Raw genomic sequence first — 18,912 nt, forward strand, 5'->3', positions numbered from 1 at the left:
TGTAACTTCAAAAAAGTAACAGCTAAATTTGATTTTCTTTTATTAAACTCCATGCTTAGTAAAGCTGGACTGATTAGCATTAATTATTCTGCCACCCATTAACTCTGAATTGATTGCATCCTCTCCACGACTGAGCCAGAACCAACAGTCAGCCTCTTTGGTCTACAGTCAGCAAGGTCATCTCATTCACTTTTTGAAAAATGAGATACTACAGAATTTTTCTCATTCCTCAAGGAATTTTCCAGTGTTACAAGACTTCTTAAACATGGGCACCCACATCTCACAGAGGATTTCTTCCAGAAACTGGTTCTGGCTTTTACTGGAACTGCCAAGGTAGCTGCCCGGCCTTGCAGAACTGAAAATGTTCAAGCCCCCTCTTACTGATTTTTTGTGGCGAGAGTGTGTCAGCCAGGCTATGACATACAAATTGTGTCTGATTTCTCCCCTGCTGCCGAGCGACAATGCTTGTTTGAACCAGCTGCCCTGCAGAAACGCACCCACGCGCCAGCGGCCGCTGGGGCAGAGTCAGAGCGATCTCAGCGGAGCTCCGACCCTGGATGCTGGTGAGAGCACCCCCTCGGGAAAACGCACCCCTGAGCCGGGCCGCGAAATCCAAACGCAAACCCGAACACCCCGAGGGGCCGCAGCGGCCGCGGGCATCCCCTCCACTCCACCCTGCCCAGCTGCAGTAGTGCTGGACCGGCGCCGAGGGCAGGCGGAGGGGAGCGGGTTCGTCCTTCTCGAGGCGGGAACAGAGGGAAACGGCCGCAAGCAGCAACCTGTGGGTGCAGGACCCAGTCCATCCTGGCCCCCAGTCTGTCCAACACCAGTAAGCGGAGCCAAAAGAGACTCGTCCTCCTCTCCACGGCCCCAAGCAGTCAAAATAGCACAAAACCTCCCAGCCTGAAGTAGTCCAAGGGAGAACTGGCTCTCCCCACAGGAGAGGTGGCCTCTGCAGGAGTGCTGCAGCTAACGAGCTATTATCAGCTCTGCCTTGGGCTGATCAGATAATTGCAGCTTTAACCAAACGAGTAGGCAGAACAGGATGGAGCTGCAAAGCTTGCGTCAGCCGCGAATGGGTCCTCCGGGTCTCACCCTCAGCTGTGAGACGGGAGCTGTCACCACAGCTGGAGACGCCGGGGGTCTGCACAAGTCCACTTGGGGAACAAGGAAGAAGTTCTGTCCTCGGAGCGCCTGCTCGAGGTGCTCAGGACACACCGTCTGGGCCGGCTGCAGCAAGAGCCAGCGGCTGGGGCCCAGTGGACACCACTGCAAGACACAGTGTAAGAACTGGGGCCAGCGCGGCCGTGGGTCAGGATGCCAGGGAAGCCACGGGACCCTCCGGAGAGGGAGCAGCTGGGCCCGGGCAGTGGGGGCTGGGCAGCAGCAGACGGGCAGCACAGGCCAGGCACTTGGCTCGAGGCTCGGCAGGGGAGACGACAGGACCTTGCTGGCTCACAAGCCCGCAGTGGTGCTTCCCAAGGTCAGGGCCAAGGTCAGGGCCTCTTGAGTCACAAATGTCTTTGCAGCAACATAATCTTGGGAGGGGGGGGGGGGGTTCTTCCACGGCCGTTTTCAAACTGGCACAAAGTTTCAGCACCCCCGTCCGGCTGCCAGGAGCAGACACAGACCGTCACAAGGGGCTCAACAGCTTCACCGCGCAGCAGATGAACAAGCTCGGCCTTTGCCAAGACGCTCCCTCTGTCTGAGTCAGGAGAGACCTCAAGCAATCATCTCCATCTCCCACCCGCCTCTCCAGACCAGAGGCGAATCTGCAGCTCCCTGCCCCATCTCCCTGCTTGTCTCTTTTCCAGGATGGATGGAGGGCTCTGGGCTGGCCGGGTAGGTGACCCCACCGGAAAGCTGCCCCATACGCCCGGTCACCCTTCGCTGGGGCTTCTCCACCTCAGCTGCACGGTCCAAAGCACGGGCACAGACGCACCACAGGGACTTACGCTGTGCCAAAGGACATTTCCTGTTTTCTTCTCGAGTCCATTCCTGACAATTCCCAACCTTGAGTGAGCGTTCCCTGATCAGCGCCAGCACGGAGCTGATGATGCCGGAGCACTGTCCATTATAGTCCCAGGTCTCACCCACCAGCATGTCGGTCAGCTCGGAGCCCATTACCGCACATTTAAAGTTAAGGGATTTCTCACTTTTAAGACCATTTTCTGATTTTCACTTCCACACCAAATAATTTCACCTGGGCACTCTCTCCCCTAGCAAAACACTTTGTTGGTGACGTGAGAGAAACCCCGTCACCGTAACGGCTGCGGAACAGCAGCGCCGGTGGTGAGCAACGAGGAGGACAAGTGACGGCGAGGAGGAGACCTGGCTGACACCACGCTCAGGAGAGATGACACTGCGGGCTGCCATGTGGCTGAGCACAAAACCACACTCAGAAACACCAAACACAAGCTGCATCGACAAAACGGGCAAATTTAAAGTTGGGAGGCAACGACCAAAAATGACCTGGGGGAGGTCAATGAGAATCCACCCCGATGCCGCCCCACGCTGATGCGATGAGCTCCCCTTTCGGCCACCCCCACGGAGCCACCGCCAAGCCAGCGACCGGTGACGAGATCTCTGAGCGCAGGTATTCCTACCCAGAAGAGACAGGAGCAGAGGGAAGGTCTCTCAAGGATCAAGTCCCGCTACTGCGCAACACCGAAACCCACTACAGAGTGCGGCTGCAGCACCCAGACCCGCCTGAGACTCCAGCAATCCCCAAGGAAGGGCCTGGGGGGCTTCCAAGGAGGACACGGCCCTGAAAGAGAACAGCACAGATCACAGAATCACACAGAATCATTCAGGTTGGAAAAGACCCTTGGGATCATTGAGTCCAACCATAGATCTGCCAGAGAGCTTCAGTTTCTCCTGCTCTCTCTAACAAAGTTAATAGCAACCAGAAGAGTGATTTTCACAGGGAGAGGAGCCTCTTGACAGCCGAGATTCCACGGCAGAATTTGGCTGTTTCCAGGAGAAACGGTCAGATCTACAAACCTGGCAGCAGCAGCCGCAGGGGCAGACTGCAGAGCCTGGTCCTCAGCTTCCTGCAGGCTGCTCTGGGTGGAGGACGGCTCCCGAGTCCTCGCCCCAGACTGAGGGTCCCACCCCAAAACCACAGCACCGCAACAGTACGTGAGGAAATAGAATCATGGAACCATCAAATGTCAGGTTGGAAGGGGCCTCACAGATCAACTGGTCCAACCTTTCCTGGCAAAAGCGCGGTCTAGGCAAGCTGGCCCGGCACCCTGTCCAGCTGAACCTTAAAAGCATCCAATATTGGGGAATCCCTGACTTCCCTGGGGAGATTATTCCAGTGGCTGATTGTTCTCATTGTAAAAACTTTCCTTTCGTGTCCAGTCAGAATCTCCCCAGGAGTAACTCATACCCATCACCCCTCATCTTTCCATGGGACTCCTTGTACAAAGGGAGTCTCCATCTGCTTTGTAGCCACCCTTCAAATACTGGAACATGGTGCTAAAGTCTCCCGGAGCCTTCTCTTCTCAAGGCTGAACAAACCCAGCTCTCCCAGCCTGTCCTCACAGGGCAGCCCAGTGTCTGATCATCCCTGTGTCCCTCCTCTGGGCCCTCTCCAGCCTGGCCACAGTTTTTTTGCATAGCGGGGACCAAAACTGAGCACAGGATTCCAGGTGTGGCCTGACAAGCGCTGAGCAGAGTGGGATAATCACTTCTTTATCTCTGCTGGTGATGCCCTTGGTGATGCAGCCCAGCACCCCGTTGCCTTTTTTTGCTGCTGCGGGTCACTTGTATTTAGCTAGTGTCCCCCAGGACCCCCAGGTCCCTGTCCCCAGAGCTGCTCCCCAGCCGGGTAGATCCCAACCGGTGCTGCACTCCTGGATTAGGTTTTCCCAGGTGTGAGACCTTACACTTGTCCTTGTTGCTTACACTTGCCCATAAGGCTCTTGCTAGCCCACTCGTCCAGCCTCTCCAGGCCTTCCTGCAGGGTGGCTCTCCCTTTCAAAGTCCCCACTTCCCCAGTTTGGGCTCATCAGCCAACTTCGGGGTGCACTTGGTCCCACCATCCCGATCACCTCTGGAGATGTTAAACACCACTGGGCCCAATATCGATCCTGGGGGACCCCCCCTGTGACAGGCTGCCAGTTTGAGAAGGAGCCGTTCCCCAGCACCCTCGGGTGCAGGCTGCCAGCCAGTTCCCCTGGCACCACACCGACACTTGTCCAGGCCGTAACGCATCGGCGTCTCTAGGAGGAGGCAGTGGGGAACCACATTGAAAGCCCTGGAGAGATCCAGGTAGGCAACGTCCACCGCTCACCCCCCACCGACTGAGCAGGCTGCTTTGTCGGAGAAGGTGATCGGGTTTGTCAGCACCACTTCCCTTGGTGGCTCCGTGCTGGTTCTTCCCAGTCACATGCTTCACTTGACTTGTGACAGCCCCCAGGAGGATTCGTTCCAGAACGTTCCCAGGGATTGAAGTTAAACTGATAGGCCTGATAATTTCCTGGATCCTCCTTTAAGCCTTTCTTGTAGATGGGGGTGACATTGACCTTCTTCAGTCTTCTGGGACGTCCCCCAATCTCCACGGCTTCTCAAAGACTATGGAGAGCAGCCTCACGACATCAGTCATCTCTCAACACCCTTGGGTGGGTGACATCGGGGCCCACCCACCTGTAGGGCTCAGGCTCCCGTAACAGCTCACAGAGCAGCTCCTCCTTCACTGGTGGGTCTGTGTCTGCATCCACCTGGATTTTCACTCCCCAGGCCCGGGGCCCCCAGTGCTGGTAAGGGAAGTGTCGAGAACCTCCATCTTCTCAGTGTGGTTGGTGACTAATTCACCTCTATTTCCCTTCTGTTTCTGCTTGCTGTTTACATACCCAAAGAACCCTTTCTTGTAGTTTTTGACATCCCTGGCAATTTCAATTCGAGAGGAGCTTTTGCTTTTCTAACAGCGTCCCTGCACACCCCGCAATGCCTTTGTAGTTCTCAACGGGCATTCGTCTGCTTTTCCATCTCTGGTTCGCTTCTCTCTTGGTTTTGAGCAGACCCAGAAGCTCTCAGTTAAGCCAGGGAGTCTCTCTCCGTCTACTTCCCTCACCTTTAAAATGGATGAACTGGTTTTGTGCTTCCAGGAGAGTGTTCTTGAAAAACTCCCAGCACTCGCTGGCTCCTTTATTGTCCACGGAAGCTTCCCACAGAATCCCTCCCAGCTGAGCTCTGAGTGAGCTGAAGTTTGCTCTTCTAAAATCTAAAACCTTTGTCTTAGCACTATCACAGCCAGATCCCAAACTCCGCAACGCTGCGATGGCTGCAGCCTCCTCACTTCCAATTAACTCCATCTGCCTCAGGGCTGCAGCCTCAGGGCGCTGGGGTGAAGCACAGACGTGTATCCCCACGCCTCAGCTGGACCCCAGGCGTGAGCTTCGTCCCGCAGGCAGACCTTTCCCCTCTGCGCTGGATGGAGGCCGCTCTGCTCAGGATGCGTTTGCAGGAATTATTTCCTGCAGAGCTGAACCAGGTGCTGTACAGGGCAGAAACTGCCCAGGTGGATGAGCAGCAGTCGGTAATGCTGCAGCGCGTGGGGTTACCACAGCAGAGCAACGGTACCGCAATGGAAACCGGAGTAACCATCAGTGTTTAGGTGGGACATTCCCCCTCCTCTGCGTGAGGATAGCTGTCGTGATGGTCTTCAAACTACTCTTCTTTAGATTAGTTTATAAGGGATTATCTAAGAATGCCATGAAATAACGCAGCGCTGGAGCAGGAGCTGCCACCGCGCATCCTGGCCCACAGACAATGTTGCTTCTGCGAGACCACGGGCACCGAGTGCAGACCCAACCCCACCCCTGGCACTGCACTGGCTCCTGCCTCCCCCTGCCAAGTGACTCCGCAGAGGGCACGGGGCTCCGGCACCTTCTCCGTTCAGTTCTGGCCCCCGGCACCGTCACACCAGCAGCTGCAGGACCTCAACACTGGTAAAGGACACGGCCATGCCCACGGGGACCCCAGCGCAAAGGGCACTGTTTCTGCTCCCCCCAGCCCCCCCGTGTCAGCCCGCAGGGAGCTCCAGGATGGGGACGAGCCCCAGGATCCCTCCCAAGACCCTTGTCTCTGGGCTGCGGCACAGGCACGGCCAGGAGAGCGTTTGCCCAGTGGCACCGAGATGCTGACCCAAACCTGCGGTGCAGTCCCCAGCGCCAGCGCAACACAGGGTTTTGTGGTCTGGGGCTTAGGGGTGGTTTGCGCAGGGGGCACGGGTGGGGGTCCCTGGGGAGAGCGAGGCACCGCACGGGGCATGCAGGGCAGCTGGTGTCACCCCAGCACGGGGACAGCCAGTGTCACCCTGGCACAGGCACAGCCAGAACCACCCATCCCGCCACGCGCCAGAGCTGAGCCCCCCTGCAGCACCAGCCCCCGCCGTACCTGGGAGAGCAGCGTGGGACCCTCCAGCGGGGACTTCATCAGCTGGTTCAGGGAGAGGAAGAACCGCTGCAGTGAGCACTGGAACTCGGCCGTCTCCTTCCCCTCGTAGAGCCTGCAACAGCCAGAGTCACCGCACCACGCTGCGTCACACCGCGCGGCACCGCGCCGACCCCCAGGACCCCCCACACAGGCCTCTGACAGGGTGTCACCTGAGATCCCAGTTAATTACTCCCCTCGGTGACCGTTTTTCATAGCTGGGTCTAGAAGCAAGCCCTGGCATGGCCACCACCCCGGCACGACCACCACCCTGGCACGGCCACAGCCCCAGGGCCAGCCAGACTCAGCACCTCAATTGTGCAGAATTACCCGTATTAAAGACCGCTACCTGCTGTCTTACTTGTGTACACCCCTTATACATACTTACATATATACCCTTTTTTTTTAAAATAGATTCTTTTACATGATTTTACACACCCAAGTCCTCTCAAAGGAGGTGAGCCTCTTCCCACCTGAGCAGGAAACCTCCTGCACCCTCCAGCCTCAACACAACCTGCGTGACCAGCCGCAGAATAAACCAAACCCGTGGGGGGTTTCAGCCGTGAGACGTGCAAAACTGCCAGAAAGTTTCAAAGCTGCCAGTCAAAAGCAGAATCACCAGATAAAGTCACGGCAGTAACTCCTTGTGAGACACGGGTGCTATCGTAGCCGATTCACACCACCCACTGCCGCAGGGGATGACGCCTTGAGCTCTGCTGGGGAGCGGCCGCACGCACGGATGGGGGCAATGAGGGATCAAACGCAGGTTTCCCCGTGGCCGCCGAAACAGACGTGTCCTCCAGCCCGACCTGACCCCCGTACACCGACTGCCACCGCAGCAAGACAACCTGCTTGGTTTTTAATTGTGTTTTGGTTTCTAATTGTGCGTACAGCAGCAGAACAAACAAGATCTGTCATTTTTTGCTTACCAGCTGTATTTACTGAGCCTAGTTTTTGTAAAAACTTTGCTGCTTTGTTTTCTAAAATTACGGTTGGATAGTTCTCCGTTCAAACTCATCTTTGCTATCTGGTAAACGAACCCCAGGGCACACACGGAACGTCGTAGCTTTGTCGGCGGGAAGGAGCCTCTTGATCTGCCTGAGGCGCCTCAGATGTGCTCAGACAAACGCGCCGGCTGAGCAGCGGCTGCTTTACAGCCCTTCGCCGAGCTCCAAGCCAAGACAAAGCTCAGACCGACTCAAGAAGGGTCCTGCACGTTAAAAGTTACTGCAGAGTTGGAGTCCCTGCAGCCCCCCCTCTCCTGCCTGGTCCAACACCCCAGCACAGCCCGGGAAATGTAACAAAGTCTTTATGTGTTAAAATAAGCAAAAGGACATGAGAGAGATTCTACTCTCACAGCAACAATACCGTGCGATGATCATCATTGATTAGAGATTTGTTTGATTTTTCACAGTCCCTCTTTTTAATGAATCTACCCACAACTGACTGGCATGGATTTTCAAGCTCACCTCACGTCTTGTCTATAAAATTCTGTATTTTTACCTTAAAGAGGGCCCGCACGAATACCATATGCTATTTTAACAATTCTAAGACGTATCATCAACACCGATCTCTGAACCCTTGAGTGTGTAATGACTCACAGCAGAGCGGTATAAAGCAGTCTGCGCGTGCAGCTCACTCAAGGCAAGATCAGGGCAGACATGGTCTTTAATTTAACGGTGACCTGTTGGGTTGGAGGATTTCGTCAATGCGAAGCCTGCTCCCTGGGCCCGACACCTCTTGGGTGTAAAGGCACCAGGCACAGTCCTGCCTCGGTCCCTGCAGCACTGGGCTCCGGCACGCAGCCGAGCTCGAGGACAGCACCGAAATCCTCCGAGCGCCATCAGCGAAGCGACAGGAAAAACTGTCTGGCCATCAGCTCCCAAAGCAAATCAGTACGGACTGACTGCGGTAAAACCCGCGCGGAAGGGGATTTACCCAGGAAGGGTCGGCGCGGTTCTGGGGAAGGGTCGGCGCAGTTCTGGGGAAGGGTCGGCGCGGTTCTGGGGAAGGGCCGTGCTGCCTGAGAACCCTCTGTGGCTCAGACCGCGGCAGGGACCCGGCAGCCGTTGGGGACCCCAGCAAAGTCCCTGCAGGAGGGGGCCAGTGGGGACACCCAGCAGCCGTGGGGTCCCCGGCTGGAGGGCAGGGGCTAGGTAGGGGCCAGTCCTCTCAGGGGTGCGGGGCTGCCCTGGGGACACGAGAAGGGACAAGCGGGGCCACGGCAGAGCCCACGGTGCTGCCAGAGCGGGGGGCTGGCTGCAGGAACCAGGGGGCTGCAGAGGGGTGCTGGCAAGAGCGAGCAACCCTGGCTCGCCCCACACTGGCCAGAGAGGAGCCCCTGCGCAGGGCGAGCCCCGGGGTGACGACAAGCACTTTCAGGAAACCTTCACCCCCTCGGTGGCAGCCGAAAAGCAGAAGCAGCCAGAGGAACTGGCAGGGAGGAAGCAGCGAGTGGGGACCACGTCACCGCTCTGTCACCAGGTCCCAGCACCCCCCAGCTGCCGGGGGGCTCTGAGGGGACATGGGGTGACGATGGCAGGGGACAGGAGAGGTCCCCGATGTCGGGAAGGGTGGGGGGGCCCCACCAGCCCCGCCCCAGGCAGCGTAGTGCATGGGGAGCCGAAGGGGAGCGCAGCTGGAGAAGCAGCACAGCCTCTCCCTGCGGAAAAGCATGTTTTGGGCACAGAGCCCCCACGGGAGGTGCCAGGATCCGGCCCCTTCCCAGCCCACGGGCTCCCACGCCTCCTGCCCGAGCCAGGGGGGTCCGGGAGCCCCTTCCCCACGCAGTGGCCGCAGAGCTGCCCAAGGGACTCGGGCAATGAACCACCGGCCAGGCCCCGCTTCAATCGTCCTCGCAGCAACCTGGGATCCTCGTACAAGCTACTTGAGCTGCTCATCCGATTCCAGCAGCAGCACACATAATCAAATAGATACAGCAATCTGCAGTAACTTATTATAATTACAATCTAATTTCTTTAAATTATAGACTGTGTACAAATTGTAGCACCGTTTAAAGTATTTAGAAGATCTGAGGAGTCCGTGTTACCGCACTGTTAAGATCACTAAGATAAAGGGAAGATGAATAAAAACACTAAATGTCTTCAGGGATGTCTTCATTCCAATGCAAACTAATTCACAGGGCTGTTTGCAAATGCTCCATATAATTAATTTTCTCTGCCAGAAGCTCTATAAGCTGGGGAATTTGCTCTGTATTCTCATGTATGATGAGGAGGTCGGTACTGCAGAGCCCTGCAGCAGCTGCCCAGCCAGGAACGAGACCCTGGGAAGGGCGGGCAGGCGGGATGGACGAGGAAGGACAGACGGGACACACCGGCAGACGCAGCGCGAGCTGCGCGGGGGCACCCGGCAGGCAGCAAATCAAGACAGAGCGGGGCAACGTGAGGCCTGAGACCCCTCTGCGGGCGCCGGGACCCCAATGCGGCTCCTCACCACGCTGGCCTCACCTCCCGCCACTCCCTTGGCACGCTTCAGCTTTCGGTGCCGCATACTTGGAATGAAAGAGGAACGTAACTTGCTTTTTCTGGTAACTAATGGGTCGTGTTTCCAGTTTTCCACCTCAGCCCAGCAGCACAGCCAGGCTCACCCACGCCTGCCCAGGGGAGGCTTGTTTGTCCCATCGCGCAGATGAGGACGGGAACCCCGTGCCCACAGAACGAACAGAACCAGGTCCTGGGAGGACTCTGGAGGTAGCTGGGGGCGACTTTGACCTTCTCCTCAGCAGCAACAAGGAGGCACCGAGGCTCCCAGCCCCCTCCACTGCTTATCACAGGGTGACGGGAGGGTTTGGGTGGGAAGGGACCTTAAAGCCCATCCAGTCCCATCCCCCTGCCATGGGGGCACCTCCCACTAGCCCAGGTTGCCCAAAGCCCCGTCCAACCTGGCCTTGAACCCTTCCGGGGAGGGGGCAGCCACAGCTTCTCTGGGCAGCCTGTGCCAGGGCCTCACCACCCTCACAGGGAAGAAATTCTGCCTTATGTCTCATCTAGATCTCCCCTCTGTCAGTTTAAAACCATTGCCCCTCATTCTCTCACTACAGGACAAGTCAGAAGTCTCTCTCTTTCTTACAACCCTCCTCAGAGCTGGTGCCTCGGGCAGGACGTCGCTGCAGGTCCCTCCACGTGGTGTTTGCGTTAGCAGGGCACAAAGCAGCCAGGCATTTCCCGGTGCCACCGCGGCAGAGCCTGACCGCAGCGACGGAGCAAAGCAACTGGAGCTGCAGGGGGGCAGCGTGGACTCTGCGCCAGCCCAGGGCTCGTGGGCAACCCCACAGCCACAGTGCCAGAGCCGCTCTCAGGGGCACCAAGGCTCTCGATCAGGCAAACTGGTGGCAATTAGCCTGATGGACAGTAAACCACCAGCTTGCTCCACGCTGTTGCCACCAACACGCTTCGCAAATGCTGTGAAACGCCACGCGTCGGCCAGAGAGCGGTTTGTGTGACGGCGCCCGTCTTGCCACGGGCCCTCGCGCTGCGGGAGCTCTCCCACACCGGGACGGCGGCGCTGCCTCCCTCCCTCTGTGCCAGACCACCAACGCTCCAGCAGCAGCCAGAGCACAACCTGCAGCAGAAAACTGCTGGAAACCTCAGGGGGAGGAAGCGCGGTGGCGGAGGGGAGCCTGTCTGGGGACCGGCCCACGCGGCAGCACATCCGCAGCATGCCGGGAGCCGCGGGTGCCACATCCAACCCGAGCAGCCAGTGCCACATCCCTGGGGCCAGCGGTCAGCACCAACACGGCTCCTGTGGCGCAGGGACCCCCGGGGGGGCCTTTCGTTTCCTCCCTCCCGCAGACCCCATCCCCGGGGGTGCCGCCGCAGCAGCCTGGCAGAGCGCGGCGCCCGGCCCAGTGGAATCAATCACCAGCACTTACTGGGCAAAGAGGTGCCGGGAGCGGACGATGAACTTGAAGACGTACTCCAAGGCCTTGAAGGTGCGCATGAGCGGCTCGCAGGGCTCGCCGCGGCTCGCGTGGTCCACGTACTGCGTCAGCACCGAGATCAGCTTCCTGCGGGACGGGGATGCGCATGGCTGGGGCTTGGCAGGCTGCGGGGCAGCCATGGAGCCGTGCTGGGCTGCCCAGGTGCCGGCCCCAGCCCTCCCCGTGCCCGCCGGGTACCCACTTGTAGGCGAGCGTGGCGCTGAAGTGCTGGCGGATGTAGGCCTCCAGGACAGCGTTGAAATGCTGGAACTTCTTGTCGGCCACGAGCCCCACGATGAAAACCTGGGGGGAGCGGGCAGCGGGCACAGCTCAGCGCAGGCAGCGGGACACCAGGTGCCCGCAGCGGCGGCCAGAGCAGCATTGACCCCTCGTGGGGGCTGCTGGGGCCACCAGAGCCCCCCGCCTGCCTGACCAGCCTGCCGGGACGGGCAGACCTCCGAGGCGGGAAGCCTGAATTAAGCCCCAAGCCCAGCAGCCACAGGACTCTTCATGGCCAGCCTGCACAGGGCTTGCACCATCACCAAGCCCGGGTGTCCCTCAAGAGCTGCCCCAACCCCAGCCCTCCCCTGCGCCCGTCACCGGGGTCACTCTTGTCTCAGGGTAGGAGAAACACCCTTGAATCTCACTGGAATTGTCCCCTGGAGGGGGTCCTTGCTCCATGCTGGGTCAGCGTGGCTCTGAGCACAGATCTTCTGGCCAGATCAGTAAAGCCCCATCTCAAACCTGCCCCAGTCTGACCTGGGCCCATCCTGCACTGGTCAGAGGGCTCAGAGCCATGCTCAGCGCTCGCGGGGAAGCAGGTCCTGCTTACCAGGGCATCAAAGACGAGCGTGTCATAGACATCCGTGTCTGAATTCTCCATCATGATGGAGAACAAGGCATCCAACGTGTCCTGGAGGAACTGTGGGAGACAAGAGCACTGCGAGGGCTCGAGCATTAACTCCCAGCATCGCCCCAGACCCACCTCTGGGCACGGGAGTGCCCTGACCGGGCACAGAGCTCCTGTGCCCCTCCTCAGCCTTCCTCCGCCTGGGCAAACGGCCTTTTGCCACGACACGACTCCCCGGCTTGGCCTGTCCCCCGGCAGCCAGCCCGGCACTGCCCCTCCTGCTGCCTGCTAGCCCCAGCAGCCCCAGTAGCCCCCACAGCCCCAGTAGCCCCCACAGCCCCAGCAGACCCAGTAGGCCCAGTGGGGCTCCCCAGGGCCAGCAGGGCAATAGCCACAGGCAGAGGCAGCATCTCTCCCCCCAGGGAAGAGGTGCTGAGGCCATGCAGAGTGCTCCCAGTGCTCCCAGTGCTCCCAGTCCAGAGGCTCCCCCCACTCTGGCAGCTGCTCCTGAGCCAGGCTGCCAGGACACCCCAGTGCTTCCACATCCCGCTGTCCCCCATAGAGCAGCTGCCCGGGGACACGCCAGGATGTGAGCGCTGGCGCAGGGGAGGGGGGAGGCGGGAGGGAGGGTCCTGACCATACCTTGATGACCTCCCCTCCGTCCACGTTCATCAGCTTCTGGAGGTTCCCCGCGAGGAGGCTGGGCTTGGAGCGCCACTTCAGCAGCCCCAGCAGGTTGACTGGGTGGAAGGAAGGGGAGGGTCAGCCCCGCTCCCCTCTCTGCCAGCCCCCAATGACACCAACCCCCGGCTGCCCCATCCCACCCCCACTGCCCGGAGGGATCCCAGCCTGGGGACACGGTGCCGCTCGCTGCTGGGCCCACAATGGGGCAACCATGGGGCGAGCACCCATCATGCCTGAGCTCTGTTGTGCAGCTGTGCGGGCATAATCCCAGAATCATCTGGGTTGGAAAAGCCCTTGAAGCTCCTCCAGCCCAACCATGAACCTCACCCTGACCGTTCCCAACTCCACCAGATCCCTCAGCGCTGGGTCAGCCCGACTCTTCAACCCCTCCAGGGATGGGGACTCCCCCCCTGCCCTGGGCAGCCCATTCCAATGCCCAACAACCCCTTCTGCAAAGAAATACTTCCTAAGAGCCAGTCTGACCCGGCCCTGGCGCAGCTTGAGGCCATTCCCTCTTGGCCTGGCGCTGGTTCCTTGGCTCAAGAGACTCCTCCCCCCTCTCTGCACCCTCCTTTCAGGCAGCTGTAGAGGGCCATGAGGTCTCCCCTCAGCCTCCTCTTCTCCAGACTAAACCCCGCCAGTTCCCTCAGCCGCTCCCCATCAGACCTGTGCTCCAGACCCTGCACCAGCTTCCTAAATGGAAGGTTGTTACTGTAGGAGCTGTAATTGTGCTGTGGGAAGGGAATTAATGGAGGAGCAGTGGCCCTGGGCCCTGCCTGCACCGAACCGCAGCTGTCCCGGACCCCAGCAGCGATGTGTCACCGCACTGCACCCCCCGGGCTGCACGGCTGCCGTGCCCACGCCCCGAGCCCCATGTCAGGGCTGCAGTTTCCCCAGCTGCGCCGCTGTACCCCAGCAAAAGCAGGACGAAGCGTTTCCCTCCGCCGGCCTCGCTGAGGGAACGCGGCTCCCTCGCTACCACTCGCCTCCCGAGGCTCCCCCCCAGCAGGAGGCTGCCGAGGGCACAGCCCTCCCCTGCCGCAGGCTGCTTGCTGCCAGCCCTGCGCTCCTGGGGGGCTCGGGGAGCGGCGTGACAACCACCAGCGCTCACCCACACCTCGACACCTCTTTGTCCTGCTGCCTCCCAAAACGAGGGGAGGGTCCCGGTGTCCCTCAAACCAGGCAAAATCCATCTTCGAATGCAGACGTGCCCGTGCCGAGGGGGATGCTCGCGGCTGCCCCGCAGAGCCCCCCAGGGCTGGAGGTTCACACCGGCTGACAGAGGACGAGGCTTGAGAACAAGGAGCCCCAATTCCCACCCAGATTTCAAAGGCCCTGAGGAAGGTCATGGAGCCCACAACAGAAGCACCCAGCACTCACTCTGGTTCCCAGAGTGGAGGCAGCGGCTCAGTCCCCCCCCCCGCCACGGCAGGAGCAGATTAATTACCATCTGCAAGGGTCTGTGCCAGCCAAGAAACCACTATAACTACCCCCAGCCTGGCAGCTCCACACCCCGAGGAGGTGGGACAGGGCTATAAACACTTGCAGCCTGGTATTGGTTGCTCTCTTTTCCCCCTGCCTTGGAAAACTAATCTGCTGCTAACTCGGGAGGGCTCAGGAGACAGATAGGCCAAAAGACAACCTTAATAAAAAAGAGAAAAAAAATGAGAAACTCCGAGTTAAGCTACAGACCCAGCAATAGGCAAACAGAGCCTGCGGCAAACCTCATCCCACGCAGGGCGCTGCGGCAGCGGTGCCCCAGGCTGAGGACAGCGAGCCCCGCTTGCCAGGGCGGCCAGCGGGCAGCACCATCCCGGCCACAGGTGCTCCCGCTCACCGCCACCCCTCCAGGACCCCTCCAGGACCCCTCCAGGACCCCTCCAGGACTGAGGGGCACGAGCTGCTTTCACTGCGGGGGTTTAGGAGGGAGGGAGGGCAGGTCCCGTTCCCTGATCGGAGGACAAATGTCTCTGCTCTGGTGGGCACGGCCCAGCTTCCCCCGCCCCAGCACAGCCTCCCGGTGCTGCCGCAGTGGCCAGCATGTGCCAGCAGACAGCAGCCGGAGAGCTGGTCGCTAGGTGTGGTGGGGGGAAAAGCACTGGTGGGGAGGGGGCACAGCAGAGCCGGACTCACCGTTCTGGGTCAGCTTCGTGGAGCAGACGAGCGTCGAGATTTGGAAGCTATCCCGGGCTGACACAGTTAAGCCGGATGAGCCCCCACTCACGCGAAAGGAGGAGCCGGAGAGGAGCTTTGGCTCGGGCAGGTTCCTCGTTGAGGGCAGGGTCAGGTACGCACCAGCATCCTCCAGCTTCCTGCTGTCACCCTGCAAGGCAGAGCGCGGCTCTCAGCGGGCAGTGCGGCCGCCCGGGAGCCCTGTGGCCAGCGCTGGCCCATGGGCTCGGGTCTGACCCCAGGCCAAGTCCCAGGTGGGGGGACTTTGCTGTGCAGGGCCAGGAGGTCCGTGGAGCCGCACGCAGGTGACGGTGGCTCCAGCCCAACAGCACCCTCCCGGCTGGGTAACCTCCGGCTCGTGGGACGTGCCGGGATGCAGGAGCCGGCACAGGGGAATCGCTGCCCACAGTGCAGAGCCCTGTGCAGGCAGCACAGCGCGTTGCCTGACGTTAACTTCAACAGAGCACCCAAGAGAGCGGCTCCCTGCAGGGACCTGTGCTCAGAGAGACACTGAATCCCGGGCAGTGCGCCCGGGGAGGACACGAGAACTGGCAGGAGGGCGAGCACAGGGGAGGCCACGACACAGAGGAGCCTGGGGCCAGGCAGCAGCATGCCAGGAGTGAAACACGCCTGAGCGTGGGGACGTGGGGACGGACACGCAGCAGGACAGGCAGCGCGGCCCCCGGCATCACCATCACCAGCCAGCGGGATGCTCCCAGCCCGAATGGGCACACCAGGGTCCCTCTCCACAGCGACAAAACAGCCTATTTCTTTGTGTCCCCTACTCAAGTTGAAGAATTAAGACAACGTTACATCTAGGAGGGCTCACTGAGGTGGATTTCTAAATGCTCCTTCCATGCTCGTTTGCAAGTCTGGGACGCGGTGGCTGGCCAGAGCTCACCAGCACCCGCCTACAGCGTGGCAACAGGGCAGCTACCCTTCCCCACCTGCAACCTCGCACGATAAAATTCTTCCTGCTGGAAGTCAGATGAAGATCACAAAATAGTTTGTTGTTGGCTTCTCTCTCCACCGAGCACACCCCGGCGGCCAGCTGCATGGCAGGAGGCACTGCACTTCTTCCGAGGGCAGCGGAGCCCTCGTAGGGTAAAATGGTTTAATTTCAGACCTGTCTCAACCAGCGTGAGATCAATAGGTCTGAGGAGCTAAAAGCATATAATTCACATTGCTCTGGCAAATAAAGATAAAAATACAAAATAGGTTCTGACTCCCAGAATCAAACCCCAGTGTTTGCCGGGAAGAGCAGGAGTCAGGCGGGGAGAAGACAAAGCGGAGCGTGGCGGCTTTCGTTGGCCCTCGGGCAGAGGACGCTGCTGAACGTGATGGTTCAGCGAGGGCAGCAACAACCCTTCAAGGAGAAAATGCGTCCGGGAGGGAGACGTGCAGGGTTTGATCTCTCCGCCCCAGCCAGCACCAGCAAGGCCCGAGAGTGCCCAGTGCTCCCTCTGCAGCACCGGCTGCGGGAGGGACAGTCCCCCGAGAGCCAGGGACTGCATCCCCAGCTCTGCAGGCCATGGCAGCGTTTAAAGAATTTGGGTGTTTTGCCCAAAAAGAAGAGGGAGGAGGGACACGAGAACAATTTCAAGCACATAGGAGCTGCTGAGGAAGCAAAGTGCAGCCGGGTCTTGTCCCCAGGCTGGGCAGGGCACCGCGGGCTCCCCGCAGGAGGGAGGTCAGGCACCACGTGGGTATAGATGAGGAACGGTAACAGCGGCACCGGGACGGACGGACGGACAGACGGGCGGGAGCGAGCCTGTCCCCTCGCCAGAAGTGTGCCCAAACCAGGACGGCTGGGGGGGCTGGTCCTGCCCCAGCGCAGGACAGGGCAGGAGGTGGATCTGCTGGTCCCGCAAAGGTGCAGGGAAGGGAGCTGGATCTGCCTCGGGAACTGTGGTCACACCACCAGGAACAGCGGAGGAAATTCGGGAAATCTTCAGTTAAACACCATCAGTTAAACCCCAGAGCAGGGCTGAAGTGGGGAGGGCACCTCCCGGGGAGGCGGCAAGGAACGCCGGTGTGCTGTCCACACGCAGAGCCCCAAGCTCGGCCCCGCAGCAGGGACCCACTCACACCTCCTGCTCGAGGGGACATGGAGGGGGGGTCAGCGCTCACAGGGTGTTTCACACCCCGGTGGCAGAGCCGACGGCGTTTTTTCCCAATGAACAGTGAATTTCCCTCCTCACATGCTCTCTCTGCTCTCTCAGAAGAAAAACCAGGCAGTTTTCAGCAAAAAAACGCTGGTGAGATCAGATAAAGTGTAGCACGTATCTTCAGGGGGACGTTCCCTCCCAAGTCAGATGAGTTTAAGTCACCTTTTCCTAAACAAAACTTGTCATTCGCAGGGGAGCAGTGCAGACATCAGAGGCGCTGTGTGCGGGGAGCCGTGGCAGGAGCCCCCGTCACCAAGGACGGGAAGGCCGGGAGGAGGGAGGGACTGAAACCCTGCAGGGGACTCTGGGCATGTGGCACCAGCGCGGCAGCTGCGGCAGGGACGGGGACCCCAGCCCCACACAGGCAGCTGCCAGGAGCATCCTGCAGCCTCCCCGCTTCGAGGGGGGGTCTGCCCACCCCCCGTACCTTGTACAGCACCAGGTCGTGCTCCCCGTCACGCAGTGTGGTGCCGTCGGGCCTCATCAGCTTCACGAAGGCCATGGAGAAAATCCGCTCACTTTTGTCTTTGGCTGGGAGAGACAAACACGGGGCGAGGTGAAGGCGAGGATGCGCCGTGCGGGCAGGGAAAGGGCAGCACAGCCAGGGGCTCCTGCCCACCCGGCGGCCAGAGCAGCCCGGGGAGGGGGCTGCCGGGAAACGGCGTTTCCCTCCCTGGAGCCCGGGCAGGTGGCCATCAGCTACCTCTGTGGGAACGAGGCGGGCTTGGGGCAGGCAGGGCTTGGGGCAGGGCTTGGGGCAGGGTTTGGGGCAGGGTTTGGGGCAGGCAGGGTTTGGGGCAGGCAGAGTTTGGGGCAGGCAGGGCTTGGGGCAGGCAGGGCTTGGGGCAGGGTTTGGGGCAGACAGGGCTTGAGGCCGAGCAGCAGCCTCAGCCGCAGGCCTCCGCAGTGGCCCCGGGAAGGCTCCCACAGCCGCAGGACGTGCCGCACCGTGTCCCCGGGCACAGCCCATCCTCTGGGCCACGCGCCACAGGCTGCGGCCCGGCTGCAGCCCAAAGCCAGGGGACACGGGGCGGGTGCTCCGAGTGCAGGCGCCCGGGGACTGCACAAAGCCGCACTTCGAACGCGAGGGGAGGAGGAGTGGAGAGGGGAGATGCTCACAGTCGCTGGAGGAGCGGTGCCGGAAGGTGAACCTCAGGTGGGTCTTGTGGACATCTTCGATGGGAACAGCAATCTGAGAGAGAGGACGTGAGCCCATGTGAGCACGGGACGGCGCAGGCTGAGCAAGGGGCTGGCCGAGACCCCTCGTGCTTGGGCAAAGCCTGTGCTGAACAGCCGGTCCCTGAAACCCAGAGCCACCGTCTTTGCTTTCAAGCAGCGAGGCTGAAGTAGGGAGGTGACAGTCCCCCTGTGCTCTGCACTGGTGAGGCCACACCTGCAGTGTTGTGTCCAGTTTTGGGCACCTCAATACCAGAGAGATCTCGAGGTGCTGGGGCGAGTGCAGAGGAGGGCAACGAGCTGGGGAAGGGCCTGGAGAATAAATCCTGTGAGGAGCGATGGAAGGAGCTGGGACTGTTCAATGTGAGGAGGAGAAGGTGAGGGGAGACCTCATCACTCTACAGCTCCCTGAGAGGACGTTGTAGAGAGGTTGGTGCTGGTCTCTTCTCACAGGTGATTAGTGACAGAACAAGAGGGAACGG

The 18,912-nt window shown here is 60.2% G+C and overlaps 1 protein-coding gene across 2 annotated transcripts in view; it reads right to left on the reverse strand.

Annotated features, from left to right (window-relative positions):
• Nucleotides 1–18,912, reverse strand: part of LOC141922472 (dedicator of cytokinesis protein 2-like) — a 67,472-nt gene that overhangs the window by 39,294 nt on the left and 9,266 nt on the right. For both annotated transcript variants that reach the window (XM_074821650.1, XM_074821649.1), the window contains exons 16-23: nucleotides 18,374–18,446; nucleotides 17,682–17,785; nucleotides 15,048–15,237; nucleotides 12,873–12,970; nucleotides 12,213–12,302; nucleotides 11,583–11,683; nucleotides 11,333–11,467; nucleotides 6,406–6,517 (exon numbers count right to left, since the gene is read on the reverse strand). In XM_074821650.1, coding sequence (XP_074677751.1) covers nucleotides 6,406–6,517; nucleotides 11,333–11,467; nucleotides 11,583–11,683; nucleotides 12,213–12,302; nucleotides 12,873–12,970; nucleotides 15,048–15,237; nucleotides 17,682–17,785; nucleotides 18,374–18,446 — 903 coding nt within the window. The remainder of the gene's footprint in view (nucleotides 1–6,405; nucleotides 6,518–11,332; nucleotides 11,468–11,582; nucleotides 11,684–12,212; nucleotides 12,303–12,872; nucleotides 12,971–15,047; nucleotides 15,238–17,681; nucleotides 17,786–18,373; nucleotides 18,447–18,912) is intronic.

This window comes from Strix aluco, chromosome 4 (genome assembly GCF_031877795.1).
Source record: "Strix aluco isolate bStrAlu1 chromosome 4, bStrAlu1.hap1, whole genome shotgun sequence".
Lineage (NCBI taxonomy): Eukaryota > Metazoa > Chordata > Aves > Strigiformes > Strigidae > Strix > Strix aluco.